The 19219-nt window shown below is 39.0% G+C and overlaps 1 protein-coding gene across 6 annotated transcripts in view; it reads right to left on the reverse strand.

Moving 5' to 3' along the window:
- Window positions 1-668: 668 nt before the first annotated feature.
- The window catches only part of BTBD7 (BTB domain containing 7), a 56322-nt gene continuing 37771 nt past the window's right edge, over window positions 669-19219 (reverse strand). For 2 of the 6 annotated variants that reach the window (XM_068946879.1, XM_068946880.1), the window contains exons 5-12: window positions 17619-17694; window positions 15170-15330; window positions 14719-14862; window positions 14372-14485; window positions 12672-12861; window positions 9057-9235; window positions 7545-7973; window positions 669-5710 (exon numbers count right to left, since the gene is read on the reverse strand). In XM_068946879.1, the coding sequence (XP_068802980.1) occupies window positions 4895-5710; window positions 7545-7973; window positions 9057-9235; window positions 12672-12861; window positions 14372-14485; window positions 14719-14862; window positions 15170-15330; window positions 17619-17694 (2109 nt within the window). In that variant the 3' untranslated portion in view covers window positions 669-4894. Of the gene's footprint in view, window positions 5711-7544; window positions 7974-9056; window positions 9236-12671; window positions 12862-14371; window positions 14582-14718; window positions 14863-15169; window positions 15331-17618; window positions 17695-19219 lie in introns of all 6 variants that reach the window. The other 4 variants (XM_068946878.1, XM_068946877.1, XM_068946881.1 and 1 more) reach the window with 2 other exon arrangements.

The raw sequence follows: 19219 nt of genomic DNA on the forward strand, positions 1-19219 counted from the left end.
AGGAGATAACCCAAAGTATTCTGCTGTTGTACATCAAAGCGAGTATTCAAGATTTTCTGCTGCTGGAAGACACATTTCTAAACTTTAGTTACCTGAAGTAGTGAAACAATTTTCTGTGGAAACAGATTTAATGAATATTCAGCTGACATAGGATAACTGCAACTCAAGAAGAGAACGCTGTTTAATGAGTGTCTTTGTCCAGCTGCTCTGCTCAGAAAAATAAACATTTTCTAGATCAAGGGCTAAGTCCTGCTGCCTGGAGTATGAGTAATCCTATTGCTTTTAATAGTGAATAGTCAGTCAGTTAAGCTCCAGACCAAAGAACTCACTAAACAGTATGTACTTCAGTGTAGCACTTTTATTTTTAATAAGTTGCCTGAACAGTGCCACTAATTATGCCTTACTATTTTTACACTGATGTTCACTGATGTCTTGATGTTCAAAGTATTGCTGCGGACTTTTTTTCCCCCCAGAAGAAGTGATAAACCTCATCTTTTTACCCTTACAGGGCACTTTAAAGTTTGAATTAAAATACTCCTTTCCTCTGCACAGAATCAGTCAGACAGAAGGGTTCAGAGTAATCATGACACATCCTGTTCTGCCAATAAGTCAGCACTAATTTAGCAGCCCGCTGATAACAGTTAAATCAAAGAAGTCACACATGCACATTCTATACAAGCCATTTATTTGAAATGCCAACTATACGTAGGATAAAGTCAGTGTTACATGCTTCTCAGCAACAGTAGAAAAATAGAACCAGTGAAAACCTTTTTACAATTGTAATGGTACTCAAAAGAGAAATGTATTGTTTTACAATGCATCACACAAGACTAGAATTCAAGTCTGGAGGTACCTAAATAAAAATACTATTTTTTTTTTTAAAAAACACTATGTACAATTGAAGCGTAAACAAGTTTTACAAAGTACTGGTTATGCAGGTTGTAGAAAAACACTTGCATAGGACATGAAATCAGTTTAAGAAAGTTTTCTGAGCCTTTAGCATTGAAGGCACTTGACTTTATACCAGTAACAGCACGAGGACAAGAAACAAAAATGTAACGTTGCAGAAGGCAAGGCTACCTTCTGAAAGTACAAATAGTTACAGAGACTGCAAATATGATTTTACAATTTTATCTCTCAGCTGTTCCCTGCATTCAGCAGAACTCAGCACCACTCCACCATATAAGCTTATAGTCATTAGAAGAAACAGCGGTCCCTCAAACAGCATGTGTACTCTTCCAAAACACTTGGAAAAAAGAAACCTGTAAGACAAACACATTTGGGACATTCCAAGACCACAACCAAGGCTTACAAGTAAGAAGCGCCAGTCTCTTAATTTTCAGAAGTGAAACTGCTTAAGAACAGGGGGAAAAAAAAAAAAAAAAAAAACACAAACCACCACACACGAAACTGCCAACTGCCAGAGAACACAGCAGTTATTAACACACAACTACAGCAACTCTATGGAACAACAGAACATTTCAAAGGAAGAATGTTTTTCCAGGAATTAGGTTATTCATCCATATATTAGGGGAAGAGGGAGGGGTAAGAAGGAGGAAGAATTAGAACGTTTCTGCATGGTGCTTACTAATTGAGAGTCTGAATTCTCTTTAATAAAAGATGAAACAGTGATCTTCCTCATCCCAGAAAGCTTAATGTTCATACCTCTAGCATCAAACAAAATACAGTCAGCAATGTTTTTCTCTTGTCAAATTTATAGGAGGAAAAGGAGATATTAATTTCCAGCCTAATCAGAAAGTGCTTCACATAAACAAGGGTCTTCTGCACTGATCAATATCAGTAAATGGAGAACAATAAAGAGCAGTAGGTATAATGGTTATTTGTTTTGTGTGTTAGAAAGCTGAGACAATACTGTCCCACTGTATCTACTTTTTGGGAGTGAGATGTAAGAACACTAGCTTAATAATTCTATTAAGAAGGATAAAGATGGTCTCTCCCCTCACCCCCATCCAACTAGGTAGGAAATCCTATTCTGAAATATAAAAATACAATTCCATTAATTTGACAAATGTTTCTCTTCCACTTAAAGTCAGCTGCTATCTTTTTCCCAACTCAAAAAAAGAACTGAAAGTGTAGATTGTCCAAGTGGCCTGATTGTCTTATGGCCCCAAGAGGACTTGTCTTTTCTTTCTGCATTTATTTTTAAACACTAGTTTCCTTTTAATACTGCTCAGCTTCCAAGAACTCAGAAGCAATTATGTATTCTAAAAAGCAGACATATTTCCCCTTCCGCCCTAAAGCATCTCTCACCAGCTTATTTGCAAAGCCACACCATTTCATGATTCCACTCACACTGTAACCTCAAAACTTCTCAGTCTTCATTATCAGCCACACCTCCACAAATTTCAAGCTAAGAGTTACCAACCCCACCTATAGATTTCAGCCCCATCTCTCTCAAGGCACACAGTGCCACACCTAAATATAATGGTAACTAAAAATAGTCTCCTCTGAAAGTAGATCTATCAATTTTAGGGAAAAATAAATTACTCAGAATAGTAAGTATTCTCAGGACAGCTATGACTTAAGTGATTCAGCTACTTTAACAGACTAATGATGCAAGCGCAGTGAGTTTCAGTCTTGCAACATGAGTGTTAATTTAATTGTTTCTAGTACACATGAGCTTGAAACCAAAGTGTTTGGTTAGAGTTACACGGTACGACAGCACTGTGCTCAAATTTTCAGAATATGTCCAATGAACCTCAGTCCCTAACCTGCAGTAGCTTTATCCCCTACTGATGTTCTCTTGATTATCTAAAAAAAAGGTTTTACACTGCAGTTCTGAGGAAATAACGTATACTGGTCATGAGGCCAGGACCACTAAGTGTCTTGACTGTGGTTAAAAAACAAAACAAAGGCTGATGGGGGGGGGGGGGAACCCACAAACATCTCCCCTCACCCACAGAACACTTACATCACCTGTGCAGTTCAGTTAAGTTTCTCCTCCAATCCTATATCATACCTTAAAAGGAGCGCCTGCAGGGCTTTCATAGAAGCAGGAGGCCTGTATCTGTGTATGCAGCAGATATTACAATTTATTGGTTTACAAACCCATATTTTCATCTATCCAGAAGCTACTTGGTAGATCGAAAATTCAGTATTAAGTATTTCAGGAAAACGTGTTGCACGTGTCAGGTCTTGCATATTTTAATGAAAGAGAAGGGGTAAAAAAAACCCTGCCATCAGCTAAAAATGAAAGTAATGCTGCAACAAGATTTCTATTTAAATAGTATTAAGCATTTTGAACTGCAGGAATCAACCCAAATCAACCCTAAAGGAATCCTTAGATCACACCTGGGATTACAGTTTTCAACTTCAGGGAAAGCTCTTCATTACAGAAACTGCCTTTAAAAAAAACCCAAACAGGCCTTTACCAGTAGTGACTACACTGCAGTGGCATCACCACCACAACTTCGTTACACTTAGAATAGGGAGGAATTGCACAGTAAGCATTAAGAGGGATGCAATGAATATCTGTAACTACTATACCAGCTGTATTGTTTAACTTCAAGTCAAGGAGAGGGAATCAGCCCAAATCACTACCATTCTCTCCATTTCATCCTAATCAATAAGTCTCCTATTTCTGTGCTTTAAGAAAGCAAGGTCAGGGAAATGGAAGTGTAATTTAAGAGTGCTAAAGCTTCACACATTTAATGGTGCTAAAGCAGTTACTCTTCACTTTGATTTTGTTCACAACACAGTTGCAATTATGAAGTCAGCAACATTTCAAATTAGATAAGGAACACTGAATGACATCACTAAGAGTGAAGCCCTTTTTTTTTTTTTAAAAAAATCATAGGCAAGACAAAGCAAGGCAATGAGCAGTCACCTCAGCACCTCTGTTGGAGAGGCAACTCAATTGGACAGTTATAGCACAGGCAACAGCATAAGATACTATGCCTTATCTTCCTCACACTCTAGGATTTAACATGAATCCTCAGCTCTGGTCTTCACTCACCCTCACATAAAGGTAGCTGGAAGAACAAGTTATTACTATGACTTTTACAGTATTTCTAGATTTATTTCTGCATGGGCAAAATTATTCTAGTCTGGCTAGAATCAATTATCAATTATTCTAGTCTGGCTAGTAAGTGCTTCCTGGTGATCGTGGAATTCTCCCTGGTCACAGCTGAGCCACAAAGCGTACAGAATTAGGTGGTCAGATCCCAGTGAATGTCACTGCAATCTGGACTCCTAAATATCCCTCTTTGCTCTTAAAAGCCAAAATACAATTCTCACGAGTGGGCCTGCTATAAGATCACCTGCCAGGACTTTTCAAACAAAACATTATTAGACCTGATTCTTGCTGTAGTGATACAAACCAAGACATTTGAGATCTGAACAAAAAACCGATCTAACTAAAAATATACTATTTTAATGTGCTGTTCTTTGGAATTTCTATAATTAAAAAATAAACACATTGTTACTATCTCATAAGAAAATACATTTCATAATGTGCAACCCAATGCACACGGGGAATTGGCAGGTGAGAGGGAAAATGCAAAAGTATGAAAATACAGTCCTTTAAATGCAACAACAAAGTTTAACATATTAGTACAAAACTAATACACTAAAATAGATGTACAGGTGCAAAAGGCTACCAGGTTGTAGAAAAAGGTGCCAGCTTTTTTTTTTTTTTTTTTTCTCCTTAAAGGCTTAAAATTTGCTCAAAAAAACCAAACCAAAAAACAGAAGTAGCATTAAAAATAAACTGATAGCATGCTGTCTCTAATAACACAACGTATATACAAGAAGAAATGAGCAAAGCTGAGTTTATCTGCTGGCATGAATGAATTTGTCTGACAAAACTCAGGCCAAAAGTTAAAGAATGGTATGTTTACAACTCTTAGGCACGGAGAAATATTAGAGGTTGCTTTCATAGGGCAGATTTTTTATACAGGAAGTCTGGTTTGCTTGGAGACCTCCTTCCTCTGTTTACTCCATCTTCCCTTTCCAAATCTGCATTTCTCTGTATTCCATGTTCTAATGGCTCATCGTCTGCCAGTCTCCTACCGGGTCTCTCTTCTTGCATTTCAGAGGCATATGCAGAGTGTGAAGGTCTATTAGAGGTTAGGCCATAGGTTAAGTCAGTTTCCATTTTTGTTCTTCCCCTGATGTGAACTGGGCCGTTACCAGCATTTTCCTGGGTAGCCAATGCCAAGTCCAGTCGCTGGGGAGGTTGTTCTAAGACATCGAGGTGTATTGGCTCAGTCTTTTGTCTATGCTGATGCCCTTCTTGGGAGAGCAGGTATTCCCTCCTAGAATCCTCTTGCTTTTTAGGAGATATCTGGGTAGGTAGGTAAGCTGACTTTAAGCCACTTGGTGATGCCTTATTGTGGCTATACAGATCTGGGCCAAAATACATGCCTTGTGAAGGTGAAGGACTGTGTCTGTTAGGTACTGGAGTAGAAGGTCTGCATGCAGCATTAGAGAAGTCATAGAAGTCAGGATATTCCTGCTGATTTTCTCGAGCATCTATTTTCTGCTCTATTGCATGTTTCTTTCGAGAAGTGGGCAAGTGCCTGCTCTGAATACATGAAATGTGCTGTGGTGGACCCGATCCTACCTCTGTGACTGTCTGGCTTAATTCTGTGTCAACAGTGAGTTCTGGCAATCTTCTGTCTTTTAGAGACATTGCTGACACACCCATTGCAATATCTGGCATCAGTTCATTTAGCAGGGGCTGAGTACCCTGGGAAAGAAAAAAGAAGTGAGACCACGGAAATAAAGCAGAAACCAAACACAAGCCACACGTAGGGTACTTTCTATAATTCAGAATGACATTTTCTTAATCTACCTTTGCCTAGACTAACCTTAGACCACAAGCTCCCTGCGATGCTTAAATGACTGTATTCTCCATCCTCCCCCTTAGTGTTAGCCTAAGGCTTCTTTAATCCTTCAGGAAATGGTTGTGCTACAGTAACAGTTGCTTCCTAAATATATTTAATATGCAGTAAAGTGCATTACAATGTACTGTTAAACTGTCAAAATGTAAACCTGCTTTAAGCCACTTGCAATTATTAAACTAAACAAGTTACTCAGTGCAGAACATAACAGAAATGTAATACTATAACCAAGAATTTCAACGCAGGGGAGCCAGGAAGCATTTGTTTCCTCGCTACAGATGTAACACCTCTGCTAACATTTCCTATTTTAAAGCATATTAATTGCATGCACGCCAACGTGCGTAGGAACACAAAAGCCTAAGGACTTTGGGGGGGGGGGGCACTAGTTAGAGTGCTGACAAGATCCACAAAGTGCGTGGAAGTTGTAGCACTGCATTCTTCTCCTTCCATATCCTTGCAAGCAATCCTGCAAAGACAGGCATATCAGTCTTCCAGAAGAGTTAAAACTTCTACTTGTACTTACTGTGCCTAATAAAAGCAGTTTTGCTAATTGTTGTTAATTACTAGTACCTCGCAAGTTGTGTAAAGAGCACAGAACAAGAATATCACCCGCGTTAAGGTTATGATTCTTGCATTTTTAATAGAAACATTCTATTCAATATAGACACTTCTAACGTGAAAGAAAATTATGCACAAAAAAAAAAAATCAATAGATGAACCCGCTCAAAGTTATGTCAGCTCTTGCAGAAGGATCATTACATTGTTTCCTTAATGAAGTCGGTTTTGACCAAGAAAAACGGAGACTTATGCTACTAAATAGACCCTTGAATAAACAACTGGAAATAACTGATTTGAAGTTAAAATATTCTTACTTAAAATATAGAAAGGAGTGCGATTATTTAGGACAACTTCTAAAGAAGAAAAAAAAAGTATATCCACATTTCCATTCAGAACTGCAGCCTCTGAACAGCAAGCTCTCAGTATGACAGAACCGTAGAAACAGTGGTTTCACTGCAGAAATGAATGGTCAAATTCATTGTAAAGTACATGAAATGCTAAATATAAAGCCCTACCTTTGCTTAGCATCTCCTATCATTTACTGTTTTCATTACATCAGTTCAGCAACTACAATGATCACCTTTAAATACTAATCCAGAACGAGCACTCCTTCATATAGGCAACTACCGACTTCTGCTTGCCTTATCATTTTAAAAGCTGCTTCACAGCCATCAGGCTTTCACATTCTCAGCCGGCTCTCCCTATACAAATCTATTTACTTCTGGAGTGGTGATTTCTGAATAGCCAAAATATCAACAAGATTTCCACCTGTGAATGACAGCATGCAGTGCACTACTGAAGTTATGCTTTGTTTTAATGTGGAGCAAACTATGCTATTTCAGAAGCTCAACAAGTCCCATTTTCCCCCTCCAAAAGTCTCCTGCCTCAGGAACAGTCAGTTTCCCAGCCATCAGGCCATGCCTTAGGCATACAGAAGGCCGATGGTCAAGTCGTCATTTTCCCCCTTCAATTCTGATAGAAAATTCTCCTGCAATGCTGAGATGCTCTCATCTCTCTTACTAAGCCAAGTTACTTCATCATGAGAATTTACTTCAGGTCCTCTCAAAAAGTTGCTTTGAATAGCCAGGAAAGGGCTGAAGGGGAGAAAACGAAAGTACTCACTACTTGCTTCTCAGCTGCCATGACTGCAGCTGCTGCGGCCACTGTTTGTCTTCCCAGACCTGTAGTGTTAGTGCAATCAGGAGGTGCTGCTTTAACACCGGGCAAATAGACAGGTGGTGCAGCTTTGGGAGCTGTCCGGGAGTGGAACAGTGAATGGTTACAAGGGTAAGAAAAGGAACGGGATGGATGTTGACTTGGCACCCTTTGTTTCCAGCCCACTTTGAACTGGTTATGAATAGGAGTTGCTGGTGGGTGGTATGGAGGTGGAGGAGGGGGCAATGGTGGATGAAAGGCCACAAAAGAGTCCAGTTCTGTAAACATGGTTTCTGCAGTGGGAGTGCTGTTAACACGACATCGTCCAGACTGTCTCATTGTTAGGAGCGGGCTTTCATCCCCAAATCGCTCGTCAGGAAAGAATTTGTGAGGATTCTGCAAGTAGGAAAAAAAAAAAAAGTAAACAAACAAAGCAACAAATTATCCAGGTAAGTCTCCTATGCTACTTTACAGCTGCCATGGAGTAAGAGATTTGAAAATAAGACAAGAGGCAGATTCATTATGCAATAAAGTTGCCCACCAAATGTTTTTGCTAAACACTGCGACTATCAGTTTCCCAGTCCAGATGTGTACCTTATCCAGATCTACTGTATCAATTAGGTGTTTTTCTCCTCTTTGATTCAAGAGGGAATCACAAGCTAGAATTCTAGGTATGCTTCGACTATTACAAATAGCCTCTTTGAGAAGGAATTTGTAGTTTTTTAATCGTTTGAATTGTTCACTCTGATTATTTACCATTTATGTGAGCAGTCAGTTAAAAAAGGAAAAACCGTACACCTTTCCTTCTACACAGCTATTTCTTCAGGTCTTAATGACTTAAGTTTTTAAAAAGATCGAGGTAGCAAATTTTGAACCTCAAAGTAAGGAGCAACAACTCACTCGTGTTAATGCCCTTGTTGGCATGCTATAGTTACCGCACAAGAAGTACTCTCTAAACATTTGTGAACAGCCAATACTTGGCTGAGACTAAATCATAAACAAAGACAAACTGGTTTTGCAACATTCATCACCTGGTTCCAGCAAAGGAAGGACTAGGCATCCTTTAACTCCCAGAAAGATAGCTTTTAAAAGCCTTCAGTTAAAAAACAAGCCAACTTCTACTGGTGCTTCCTTGTGGAATCAGACCTGCTTGTCCTACAACTAGTGTTTTAGTCTATTCAAAAAACAAAACAAAAAACAAAACAACAAAAAACAACTTTGAATCTCAGATTTAAAATAGAGATTAATCTCATACCCAAAAACTGGGACAGCAAGAGCACCTTGAATGGCAACAACTTGTGAGAACAGTATTCATACTTTGGAATTACGTGTTTATAAGTCATTTAAGTCAGATGTAACAGACTGTCAGCCTAAACTTATGAACGCTTTTCAAAGCATCAGTGTTCTGTACATGCATGTGTAATCAGACTAGAGCCAGAATCAAATACCTGCTGTCTTATACAAGCATTTTTTTCATACCTGCAGAAGTTCAGCAGCAGCATCAGAAAGTCCAAATTCTCGCAACACGCGAATCTGAATCTCGTAACTGACTGTGGCACCTTCTCCACAATTGAGAGCATACGCTCTTTGCACCTGCTCAGTATGACGGAGCTCCTGCAGTCGTTTGATCATCTCTTTTACAACAAGGAGATTGGGAACTGGAGGAGGAGGGGGAAGGAGGAATAGCAGATATTACTTTTTGAACTATAAGACAGAGTGCTGCCAGAATGGTTAGCCTTATTTCTGAAGGGAGAAAAAACAAAACAAAAAAAACCCCACATACATCAGGCTGCTTAAACTTGTCCTTAAGAAGCATTTTGCCAAGAACACTTTGACTTACACATATATGCCTAATGCCTTGGAGCATCATTATGGGATAAGGCACACGGCATAATACATGCATCATACAAACGGCAAAGACATATACCAGCTTCAGCTAAAGTGAACCACAAATACAGCCTTCTTTGTAAACTCCTCATGATACAAGAATTTCATGATTTGAGGTGGGATGTGGAACAGGATATATTAAATAACTAAATGTTCCCTCATGAATACGGCAGGCCAAGAATTCATTGATTTTTTTGGCCTACGCTTCACACTTCTGGTACAATTCCATAATCGCAAGACCATAATAACAGTATATAACTACAGAGAGAGCATTCTAAAAAAATAAAAGATTTACACAAAACGTAAGCCAACATAAACCTGTTAAAATTAATTTTTTTCAGTCATAGTGAAATCATTACAAAAATCCTTCCAAAAGGAAATCATATGTAATTTGGGGTATTTATCCTCTTGCACGACTTTCTCATGCAACTTTTTGCTGCCGCCTGATGATGAATTATATTTTATTGTGGTCTTTCTGTCCTCAGGAAAACGTGCATAGCATGAGAAGTCAAACCCAGATCTCTGAATACATAAATCCTGGCATCTGATCTATTACCACCTTCACAAGGGTTATGTATCACCATGACCAGATGTCCGTAATGAAGGCTCAAAAATTAAATGGATCAGACAGCAAGAACAGTGTGAAAACACATTTGCATTACACAGAAGGAGAAAACCCAACACCATGTGACTACAACTGTTTCCAATTTCACAAAAAGTTTATACACTGGTGCATGAAAAATAAAGGTACTAGGAGAAAAGAAAATAGTTTGCACTGTGTACATGAAACCCCTGTCTGCCCCCCCCCCCAAAAAAAAAAAAGGAAAAAACCATACTTCTAGCCAATCCTCAAGGCTTAGAAATAAGTTTACCCAATATATACTTCAAATGTTCTGAAAAGTTCTGGTTTAGCAATCGTATTTAGATACACTCAACATTTTACTAACACTGAAAAAAGAGGATTTTAGAGAAATTCAAATCAGCTCTCCAAATTACTGGGCATAAAAATCAGAAATTTATTATGCAAGAGTGTAATCTGTTCAATCCCTTTTTAAAGTATTATTCAAGTGAAACAAATAGTAGTGGCACTATGTGCATGAAAAGTACAATTCTCTCCAATCAGTTGCAGGATTTCCAGCTCAAACTGCAACTTGAAAACACCTAAGGAAGCCTAATTACCTGCAGAATCTAACATCAAAGCAGAAAACATTTCAGTGGAGCTTCATGTCATTTTGCATTACTGTTGCAAGAAGAACACCAAGACATGTTGGCAATAACATTCATGTAAACGCAGTCTATGGAGAACGAGTGAGAAAAAACACAAGGCACAGAGAGAGAACGAATGCTGCAAAGAACCTCCTGCTCTGAGAGTCCAGCCTGAGGGGCGCTGAGAAGATGTTAACTAGCTTCCCCTCCAACAGTTCCTGTCTGCTGTCTTTGTTTCACAGATGGATTCCCGCATTATTAAGGGTTTGGTATATGCCCAATTCTCCACAAACTGATTTGGTCCCATCTAACCTTCTTAGCTTTGGGAAGTGGGGGGGGGGGGGGGGGGGAAATCAATTCTTTGGCATAATCAAATTAATTAAGCAAAACAAGCCACTATCAGCACAAAATGCCTATGGACCAACTACTGGCTGAGCTCACAGCTCATTCCCACGCTGAAATCAAAAGGGCTGGCAATAATTCCTATGCATTAAACAGAATCAATTTGCAGGAGATTTTCAAATGGGTCAAGATGCCTCACTGATTTCCACTCGAGCCAAATTCACAGAAGGTGAGAACTTTTGCAAAACACTGGAGACCTTTGGAACCTGCTCCTTTGCCAATCTCTGGAAACTAGAGTCTAGCAAAGCATTACAAGTGTAAAGTCACATCTTTTGATGAAATATTTAAATTCAAGTGGTCGTGAGTGTATTTATGCTTTTCTATAAAGGAGAAAATATCTGAATGCTGTAATGCAGCTGTGCTGTCTCAGCAGTGCAAGTTTCTAAACAAATACTTTTATCAAGTTACAGAAGAGTCTTCAGAAACTCCTTTTAGGTTTCATCAAGTCTCTTCAACAACAGAAACTGATCAAGTAGATCAAAACCTTTCTGGATAAACACTAGGCTACATTTTCTAAACAGTGTTTCAAATCTTCTTTACACCGAGCTATCACCGAGCTATTAATGGTTGAAAGAACTCAGAATTTTACAGGGATTCTTTTATGTGCTTGTTCTACTACACTTTGTGTGTTCACTTCTGGTGACCTTGCAAATACGATAGCAGACTAAGTTTTTCCCAGTTTATTGGATTCCAGTTTCCATTGGTCACTTAGACATCTCATCCTATCCACCAAAACATCCACCGACGCTCCCAACTTACCAGCTGCAAATTTTGCCACTGTATTCAGTATGCTACCACACAAGGCATTCATGAACAAATAAGAGGTAGATACTCCAGCAATCCCGTCTGATAATCCTTCCATTTGACACAGAAAGATTGAATGCATAAATGCAGCAAAGTATTACAGGAGTTTCATGACCATATTTCCCTAGCTTGCTTATGGAGAATGTCAAATACCAACTGTCCTGAAGTCAAGAGAGGCCATGTCTCCTTCAGGTCACTGACAAATAATTACTCTGCCAAATAAGGCATTAAGACGGTTTGACATTAATGCTAACACAGATTTGTCAAACTGACAACAAATGCGTTTTAACTGCCTACTTCGATGTTTTTCCAGAAAACTGAGTTAAGCCGACTGCCCTAAAGTTATTGCTCCTCCTCCAGATTTTGTTTTGTTTTTAAATAAATCAATATTTTCCCCTTTTTACAACCTTTTGGATTTTACCCATCATAGAGAACTTGTGGTGGATACCTGAAAAAGTCGCCGAGAGCAGAGATCCAAGCTCCAGCAGATATTCTAGGGTAAGCGTTATCAGTTCCAGGTCTTTCAAATTGCTTAACTAAAGCAGGTTAAAATTCAACACCTCCTCCTGCTCCAGCTTACTCTCTAACTTTTTACTATGCCATCTGAATATAGTTTCTCTCTTCAAGGTAGACCAAACCAAAAGATAATTCAAGTGGGTGAGCGCAAGAAGCCCAAAATGGGAAACATTCTTCTCTGAAGATATCAGCGTTCAATAACTCACTCCCTCTCCGCCCCAAAACCCCAAAAGGCTCACATAACAGCAAACAGTGTTACCGATGCTCTAGCAGCCTTACCTGGGATTTCATTGGCTATAACTGATGGAGGACTGGACTGGTTAGTGCTAACTTGCTGGTGGGTAATCATATGACAGCACTGTGGCACCGCGTTGTTTACCATGTAAAGGGTGTCTGGCACATTGGACATTCGGACCATCCGCAAACGAACGAGATCGGTTTGTTCCACCATCATCTCATCCAACACTGACTGCAACGACAGCCATCAGAGCCCTCGTGAAGGCATTGCACAGGCACACTCACCAGGAGCTGCTGCAAATGCAGTCCCAAGGCCACAAGTCTAACAGTACCTAATCCGTAAGTCCTTCAGCTCCCAAACAGTATTTGGCTTTTGCACAGCATTTTCTATTCCATTTTCCAGTCATACCAAATTTCAGGGCAAATAGCATTCGGATGAAAAAGGGTTGGGAAGACTGCTTATTTATTCTGTAACTGCCAGATTGGAAGCAACCATCCCAAAGCCAGACCCTCTGGATTCTGCTTCAAACTGTTACCTATATTTCAAACTCTGGCAAATCGAGTTAAACATAATAGCTTGCAAGTGAAACGTGCTTCCCTCACATGTCCTAACTGATAGAAAGGGGTTATGCATACTCCTGGTTAAAGGTCTCATTTAATGCTAAACTGAGTTGTTTGAAGAAATGGGAAGCTAACAAAGGAGTAAAAGTTAACTGAAATCACTCACTCATAAGCAATTCCTGCACTTCACAATCAAACTATGAATAGTAGTATTCACCAAATAGAAGAGGGATGATTCTCATATTTACTAAAGTTAAACAGTTAATGATCTCTTTAAAAACAATAACAGCAAAACATAACTAAAACCAACTAGGATTTCTGACAGAAAAATCAATTTTAAGAATTCACTTTTTGCCTTAAGAGTACTGCTAAAGCACTTCTATACTGTACAGTGAGTACTAAAAGAGTCATAGCTTTCATTATGTATTCTTTAACACATTTTTGTTAGTTTAACAATCCAAGGTACAAAAATACAGTTTAATCAGCTAGTCTTCCTTTGTTTCTTTAGTGCCACCTGCCTTTCTACTCTTTGTGCTCAAAATTCAAAAAAGTTTGTTCTCCACTCCCCTCAAAGAGAATAATCAATGACAACTCACACCCCTAAGTATTTTCTTAAGCATAGGGCCAAAAACGCTGTATTCACCAGAACAGTGTTTAGAGTTCGTAGGTGAAATGGATGAACACACCCTCAACCTAAGCCTTCTGTTCTGCAGTCAACTATGCTGCTGGGATTGATCAGCTCTTGCCCTAAATCATAGCTGCCTTAAGTTGTGACATTAGCTAGTGGTCTATGAGGGGCCCATTCTGTCAGGTAGAACTTGGCGTGTTCCTGCCCCGCACAGGAACCATCTCCACCCTGTCACTGATCTTCCTCAATATCAGAGGTTCTATAGGATCTTCAGTTTTACTGTCCTCATGCAAGACCTTAAATAGGGAAGGACGACTACGGCTGGAGTGGGACAGAAGGGACTTTTCTAAAAGGGGACACAAGATATTTATTCCATTTTGCAGAGGATCAAAAGAATTTTGATTATATTCTGGTACTTGGTTTTGTCTGAATCAAAGTCCTCTGCCCAGTGGAATGGTAGTTCTCCACCCAGCTCTAGTGAGAGCTGCGGAGCCTGAAAGACCTGGCACCAAGGTTGCTGACTAGCTGCAAACTGGGACTCTCAGGCTCTCACCTTGCCATCCGCCTGCCAGGTGGGCTGCCGAGGAGCTGGGCCGGCAAACTGGCTGGAAACCAGGGAGGTTTCCCTCAGAACGCTGCTTTGTTTCCGGTGGAATTTCATCAAGATCTGTCTCGCAAACATTTCAATTTCGACAAAAAAAATTTTGTTGAAATTTTTCTGACCAGTTCTAGAGACTTGAGCCTGATGATCAATCTTGTGAGTCTTGTTAAATTGAAAATGTTAGTATTTTAGGCCAGTACATGCAAAGAGAGACAAAACACACCAAAAATTTTCCCTGTTTACAGAACCCCCTGATGATTCCAGTTTAGCAACGGCCAAATGTTATTAATGATTATTACCTTAGCCTCCTCTACATACGGTGAGAACAGTCTTGGCCTCACATATATTCCAGCATTTTTTTGCCGCAGCCAGGCATTAGACTTTCCACCTTCCGATGTTGGTAGCATGTCTGAAGGAGGTGTACTAATCAGGCCTCTCTTCATCTTGAAGAATCAGGAAAAAAAAAAAAAGGTTTAATGCTTGATTGAATAAACAAAACCACTGTGTATAGGAAAAATTTGCAACAATTGTGTCTCTTACATGGAATCTCTAGACTTTTTTTTTTTTTATATGAATTCTTCTGAAAGAGTCAAAGTACAGAAAATTTAAGCAGAAAGAGTCATGTTATCTATTACTCTGAGTGATGACATCTTAGGAACTAGTTCTCAAAGAACCCGCCATCCTGAACTTTCGTAGAATTTCAAGTATAAAGATCCTGGAAATAACATTTGTATGAGAAGATTGACTTACTGCATCACTCAGTACTTCGCTGCTCATGGGTAAGATGTGCTCAATGCGGACAAAAGGTAAAAGCGGAGACAGGATTTCTCTGAGCTCCTCAATGTCAAGATCTCGCCTCTTTACACCTCTTTTGTTCACACTGTGAGCAGTACCACTCAGTAAATTAGGCTCTGTGAGAAGGAGCAAAAAGTAAAACGTCTACACCAAAATAAGAGTTTAAAAAGAAAAAGCAGAAGTTATAGGACTTACAAGAAGTTATAAGAAAGGAAAGAAAAATCTCATTTGAAAAAACAGACAAAACCCCACAACGCTTATGAACACTGTTCCACAAAACCAGTTCATGCACCAGGATCTGATACAAAGCATCAGCATAGTTAGGTTCAGCTTATTTGAAATGGGTCATTTGTTCAGCTGTCAGTTTCAAAACGTCAAGTAGGCAGAAAACACAAACAGTGTGTTAGGCAGAGGTTTATAAGGCTCTACCTAGAGCTATGCTATGAAAACGTTTATCCCTAGCTACTTGCAGTTCCCCAAGGACTCTCTCCTGCAGCTCCTCTCCTCTTCCCCAGTAGTTTTCAGAAACTTACTTTCTGCAAATTAAAGCTAGGAGATACCGCTGATATAAATTAACCTAGCCTCAGAGGTGTAACCCACCTAATAACAGCCGTGTCACAGTCAAATCAAATTGTTCTCATTATGTTTGTGGGATATCTATTTAAGCCAAGAAGGGATATCTTCTGAAAGAGTGCAAGGGGACAAGATGACATTCTCACATTCTCCCTCCCGAGTTAGCTACCCTCATCTATATTTTAGGTACTGTGCCTAACCCAAACTTGACTAACTTCGGTCTTTGGTGAAACCTGTCTGACATACGCATCTTCCCTTCAGTACGTGCTGCTCAAGTTTTGGCCACCGTGTATTACAGCGGTTTCTAACACTTTCAGATATTTGACTGACAACACTATTTAGAGCTGCAAAACCAGGAGCGTCATTGAAGAAGCATCTTATACTCAGACCAAGTTACTAGACTAAATATGGCCTTAACTTGACAAAACTTGGCAGAACTTACTTCTCCTTTTGCATATCACATTATCTGATTAACCTAGGAAATGGAAACAGAGTTATTTACTTAATGAACACCATAGAACAAGAAGCACAACTGCTCCAACTAGCTTCTCTACCAATCCAGATCTGTTATGGTCTAATTGGCTCCATTATATTCCAACATGTCCCAAGACAAACACGTAAAATCTCATTTGGAAGGTAGGAGGCAAGTACTTATCGAAATCATTAATACCACATCTTTTAACAGACCTTTTGCTGTATAAAACGGCCACGACAATACAGTTGCGTCACAAGCAGTAATAGTGGATTTCAATAACGTGGTAAGCCCTCCAAACACAGTAACCGCACCATCATGGCTCTGCTCTTACACAGGCTGATCCTGTCTTTTTTATTCCTCTCCTTATATTATATGACTGACATTTTGTAGGCATGGATGAACTACAAGTTACTTGCATTTGTACTCTGGGAAATATATATTTAACTTGCTTCCCACATCCAACACACGCAAGATCACCATTTAAATGATGACTGCAGCAAATAGTGTGCATCTCAGCTAACAAAAGGTACATTTCTACTTTAGAAAAAAATATTAATACCACTTAACGGCTTGTTTCTCACTACCACAGACTTCTGTGGGAGAAATGTACCGAAACTGAAGCAAAAGGTTGACACAGTAAACTGAAAATAAGAACAAACAAGCATGAAGAACCTGTATCAGCACAAATTAAAGGATACTAGAGTTTTTCTATTTAATGAATTAGTTGCAGCAAAAATTACTCCGAGGTAACAGGAAATCAAACAGATTATTAAAAAGCAGAGAATCATAGATGACCTTTGCAGAACCTTAGTATAAGCTCCCCCAGCCCACCCGCAAAGGAGTGTAGGGCAGGTTGCCCAAGACTCTGTCCAGGCAGGTTTTGAACATCTCCATAGACAGAGACTACAACTTCTCCGGGCAACGTGTTTCAGTGTTTGACCACCCTTACAACACAAAAGAATTTTTTGTTGTGTTTAAATATTGTTTCCTCTGTTTCAATTAGTACGCTCATCCTGTCACTGGGGGCCACTGAAGTCTGTTTTCCTTACTCCCTCCCATTAGATACTTACAGACATTGATAAAGGCCCCCTTCCACCCAATCCTTTTCTTCTTGAGGCTAAGCAATTCCAGCTCTCTCAATGCCTGTGGTTTTATTTTTCTAGAGAAAAGCTTGCCTTTTTTTTTTTTTTTTTAAAAGAAGAGAAATTCTCATTTTAATGCTTTTGTTTAGTTTTGACTATACTATGAGCAGAAGAGATTAAGTTTCCTTAAATTACAGATAACCCACAAAAAGGGCTGACACACTTTTTGGTTTATTTGGTTTGGTACTGTGTGTTTGTTTAAAAGGATCCTTACCTCGGTCTGCTATTCTCTTCATCAATTGGTGTTCTCCCCATTTAATAAGATATTTGAGAATATCTTGCTCACTTGCCTGGTAGAAAGAGAAATTCTATATGCTTAGTTTTATGGTACCAAAAAAAAAAATCTCGCATGTTTCACAGTTAAAAAGAAATACAACTGTACCAGGAACAAAATAAACATTTGTACTTTCTGATCTGCTATAACATTTGCTCTAAATATTTTAGTTAGTATTGCCGATACATAAACTCTGGAAAAATGCAGTAGAACTAACTGTACCCTCCTACCAAAAAAAATTTTCCCAAACAAAGCAATTTTCACAGAACCTGGAACATTTGCCCACTTCTAAAGACATATCTCATTTTAAAAATAAGTCGTGCAGTCTGCTGCTTCTCTTCTCCCTCGCACGTTTTTAAGCAGTCCTTCCTAACCCACACTCCTAACTTGTTACTGTTAAACAGCTTTTCAGCTTAACTGTTTATCATTTCTAAAGTCATCATTTCCAATACAAATTCTGGAATAAGCTCATGCTGTATACGCTAGCTAGTTGTTTTCTGCAATCCTGCATGCTGCATTTAAAAAACTGGGTTTTCAGCATGTCCTGAAGTTTCTAACAACAAATCTGAATATGAGTAAGACTTCTTAAAGTTTAAAGCCTTAAAGATTAAAGCTTAAAAAGGGGAAATGGATTTGAATATGGCTTTACTGCTGGTACTATCCCTGTCATTTCTCAAATGATGAGGCATTCTTCATGGGAATATACAACAGACCAAATTTTAGCTCCAATTCTAAACTGAGTTGCCCTATCAAGAAAACAAATAAGAAACAGAAGGCTGGTTCAGCAAGGAAGCAATTGCAACAACTGAAGCCTGTTCAAAGTCTTCATTGATTCCACTTTCAGTGTGTGGTGCAAAACAGATCCAGGTGAGATGTCAGTCTTAAAAAAAAGACAGGCATAAACACAGAGCAAGATAGATTTATTTAGGTTTGTGCTCTGTTTTGAGCTCTGGAGGGGGTTCCTTATGCAGTGATATCAACTGAGCACAGATTCGCAGATCTGTGCTATTATATACAATACTCTCTAGATGTAGGATGAGGAACAAGTTTAACAACAGCAAGAGAAAAAAGGAGGTAACCTATATGGTTGGTCATCATTACAAACACATCAACTCTACAGAGGAGAGGCAGCAAAAATCCACAAGCTTTCTATTAGTCAGTATAGTTTCCTCCCCTTAAAACTACACCATCACTGTATAAAAGTCATGACAAAAATGAAATACTGCAATACTTCACAGAAGAGAATTTTTTGTTTCCCAGAACAAATAAGTGAAGTCTTTTGAATGATTACTAGTTTATTTGCTCTTCGTCTGCCCCAACCTAGGATACACATTGTCATAGCATAACAACTACTACCATGTAATCTTTTTGTATATACATATCTATAAACAAAAGACACGCACACATGCCAGGCAAGTGTTAAATCTAGAAACGCTTCATCTAAAACAGTTTGCAGCTGTTTCTGTACTATTATTAGGCTTCCAAGCAATAGCATATATAACCAGTTTGGGCTGTGTTACAAGCCAAGAACAGAGTAGTTT

This window comes from Struthio camelus, chromosome 5, assembly GCF_040807025.1.
Source record: "Struthio camelus isolate bStrCam1 chromosome 5, bStrCam1.hap1, whole genome shotgun sequence".
Classification (NCBI taxonomy): Eukaryota; Metazoa; Chordata; class Aves; order Struthioniformes; family Struthionidae; genus Struthio; species Struthio camelus.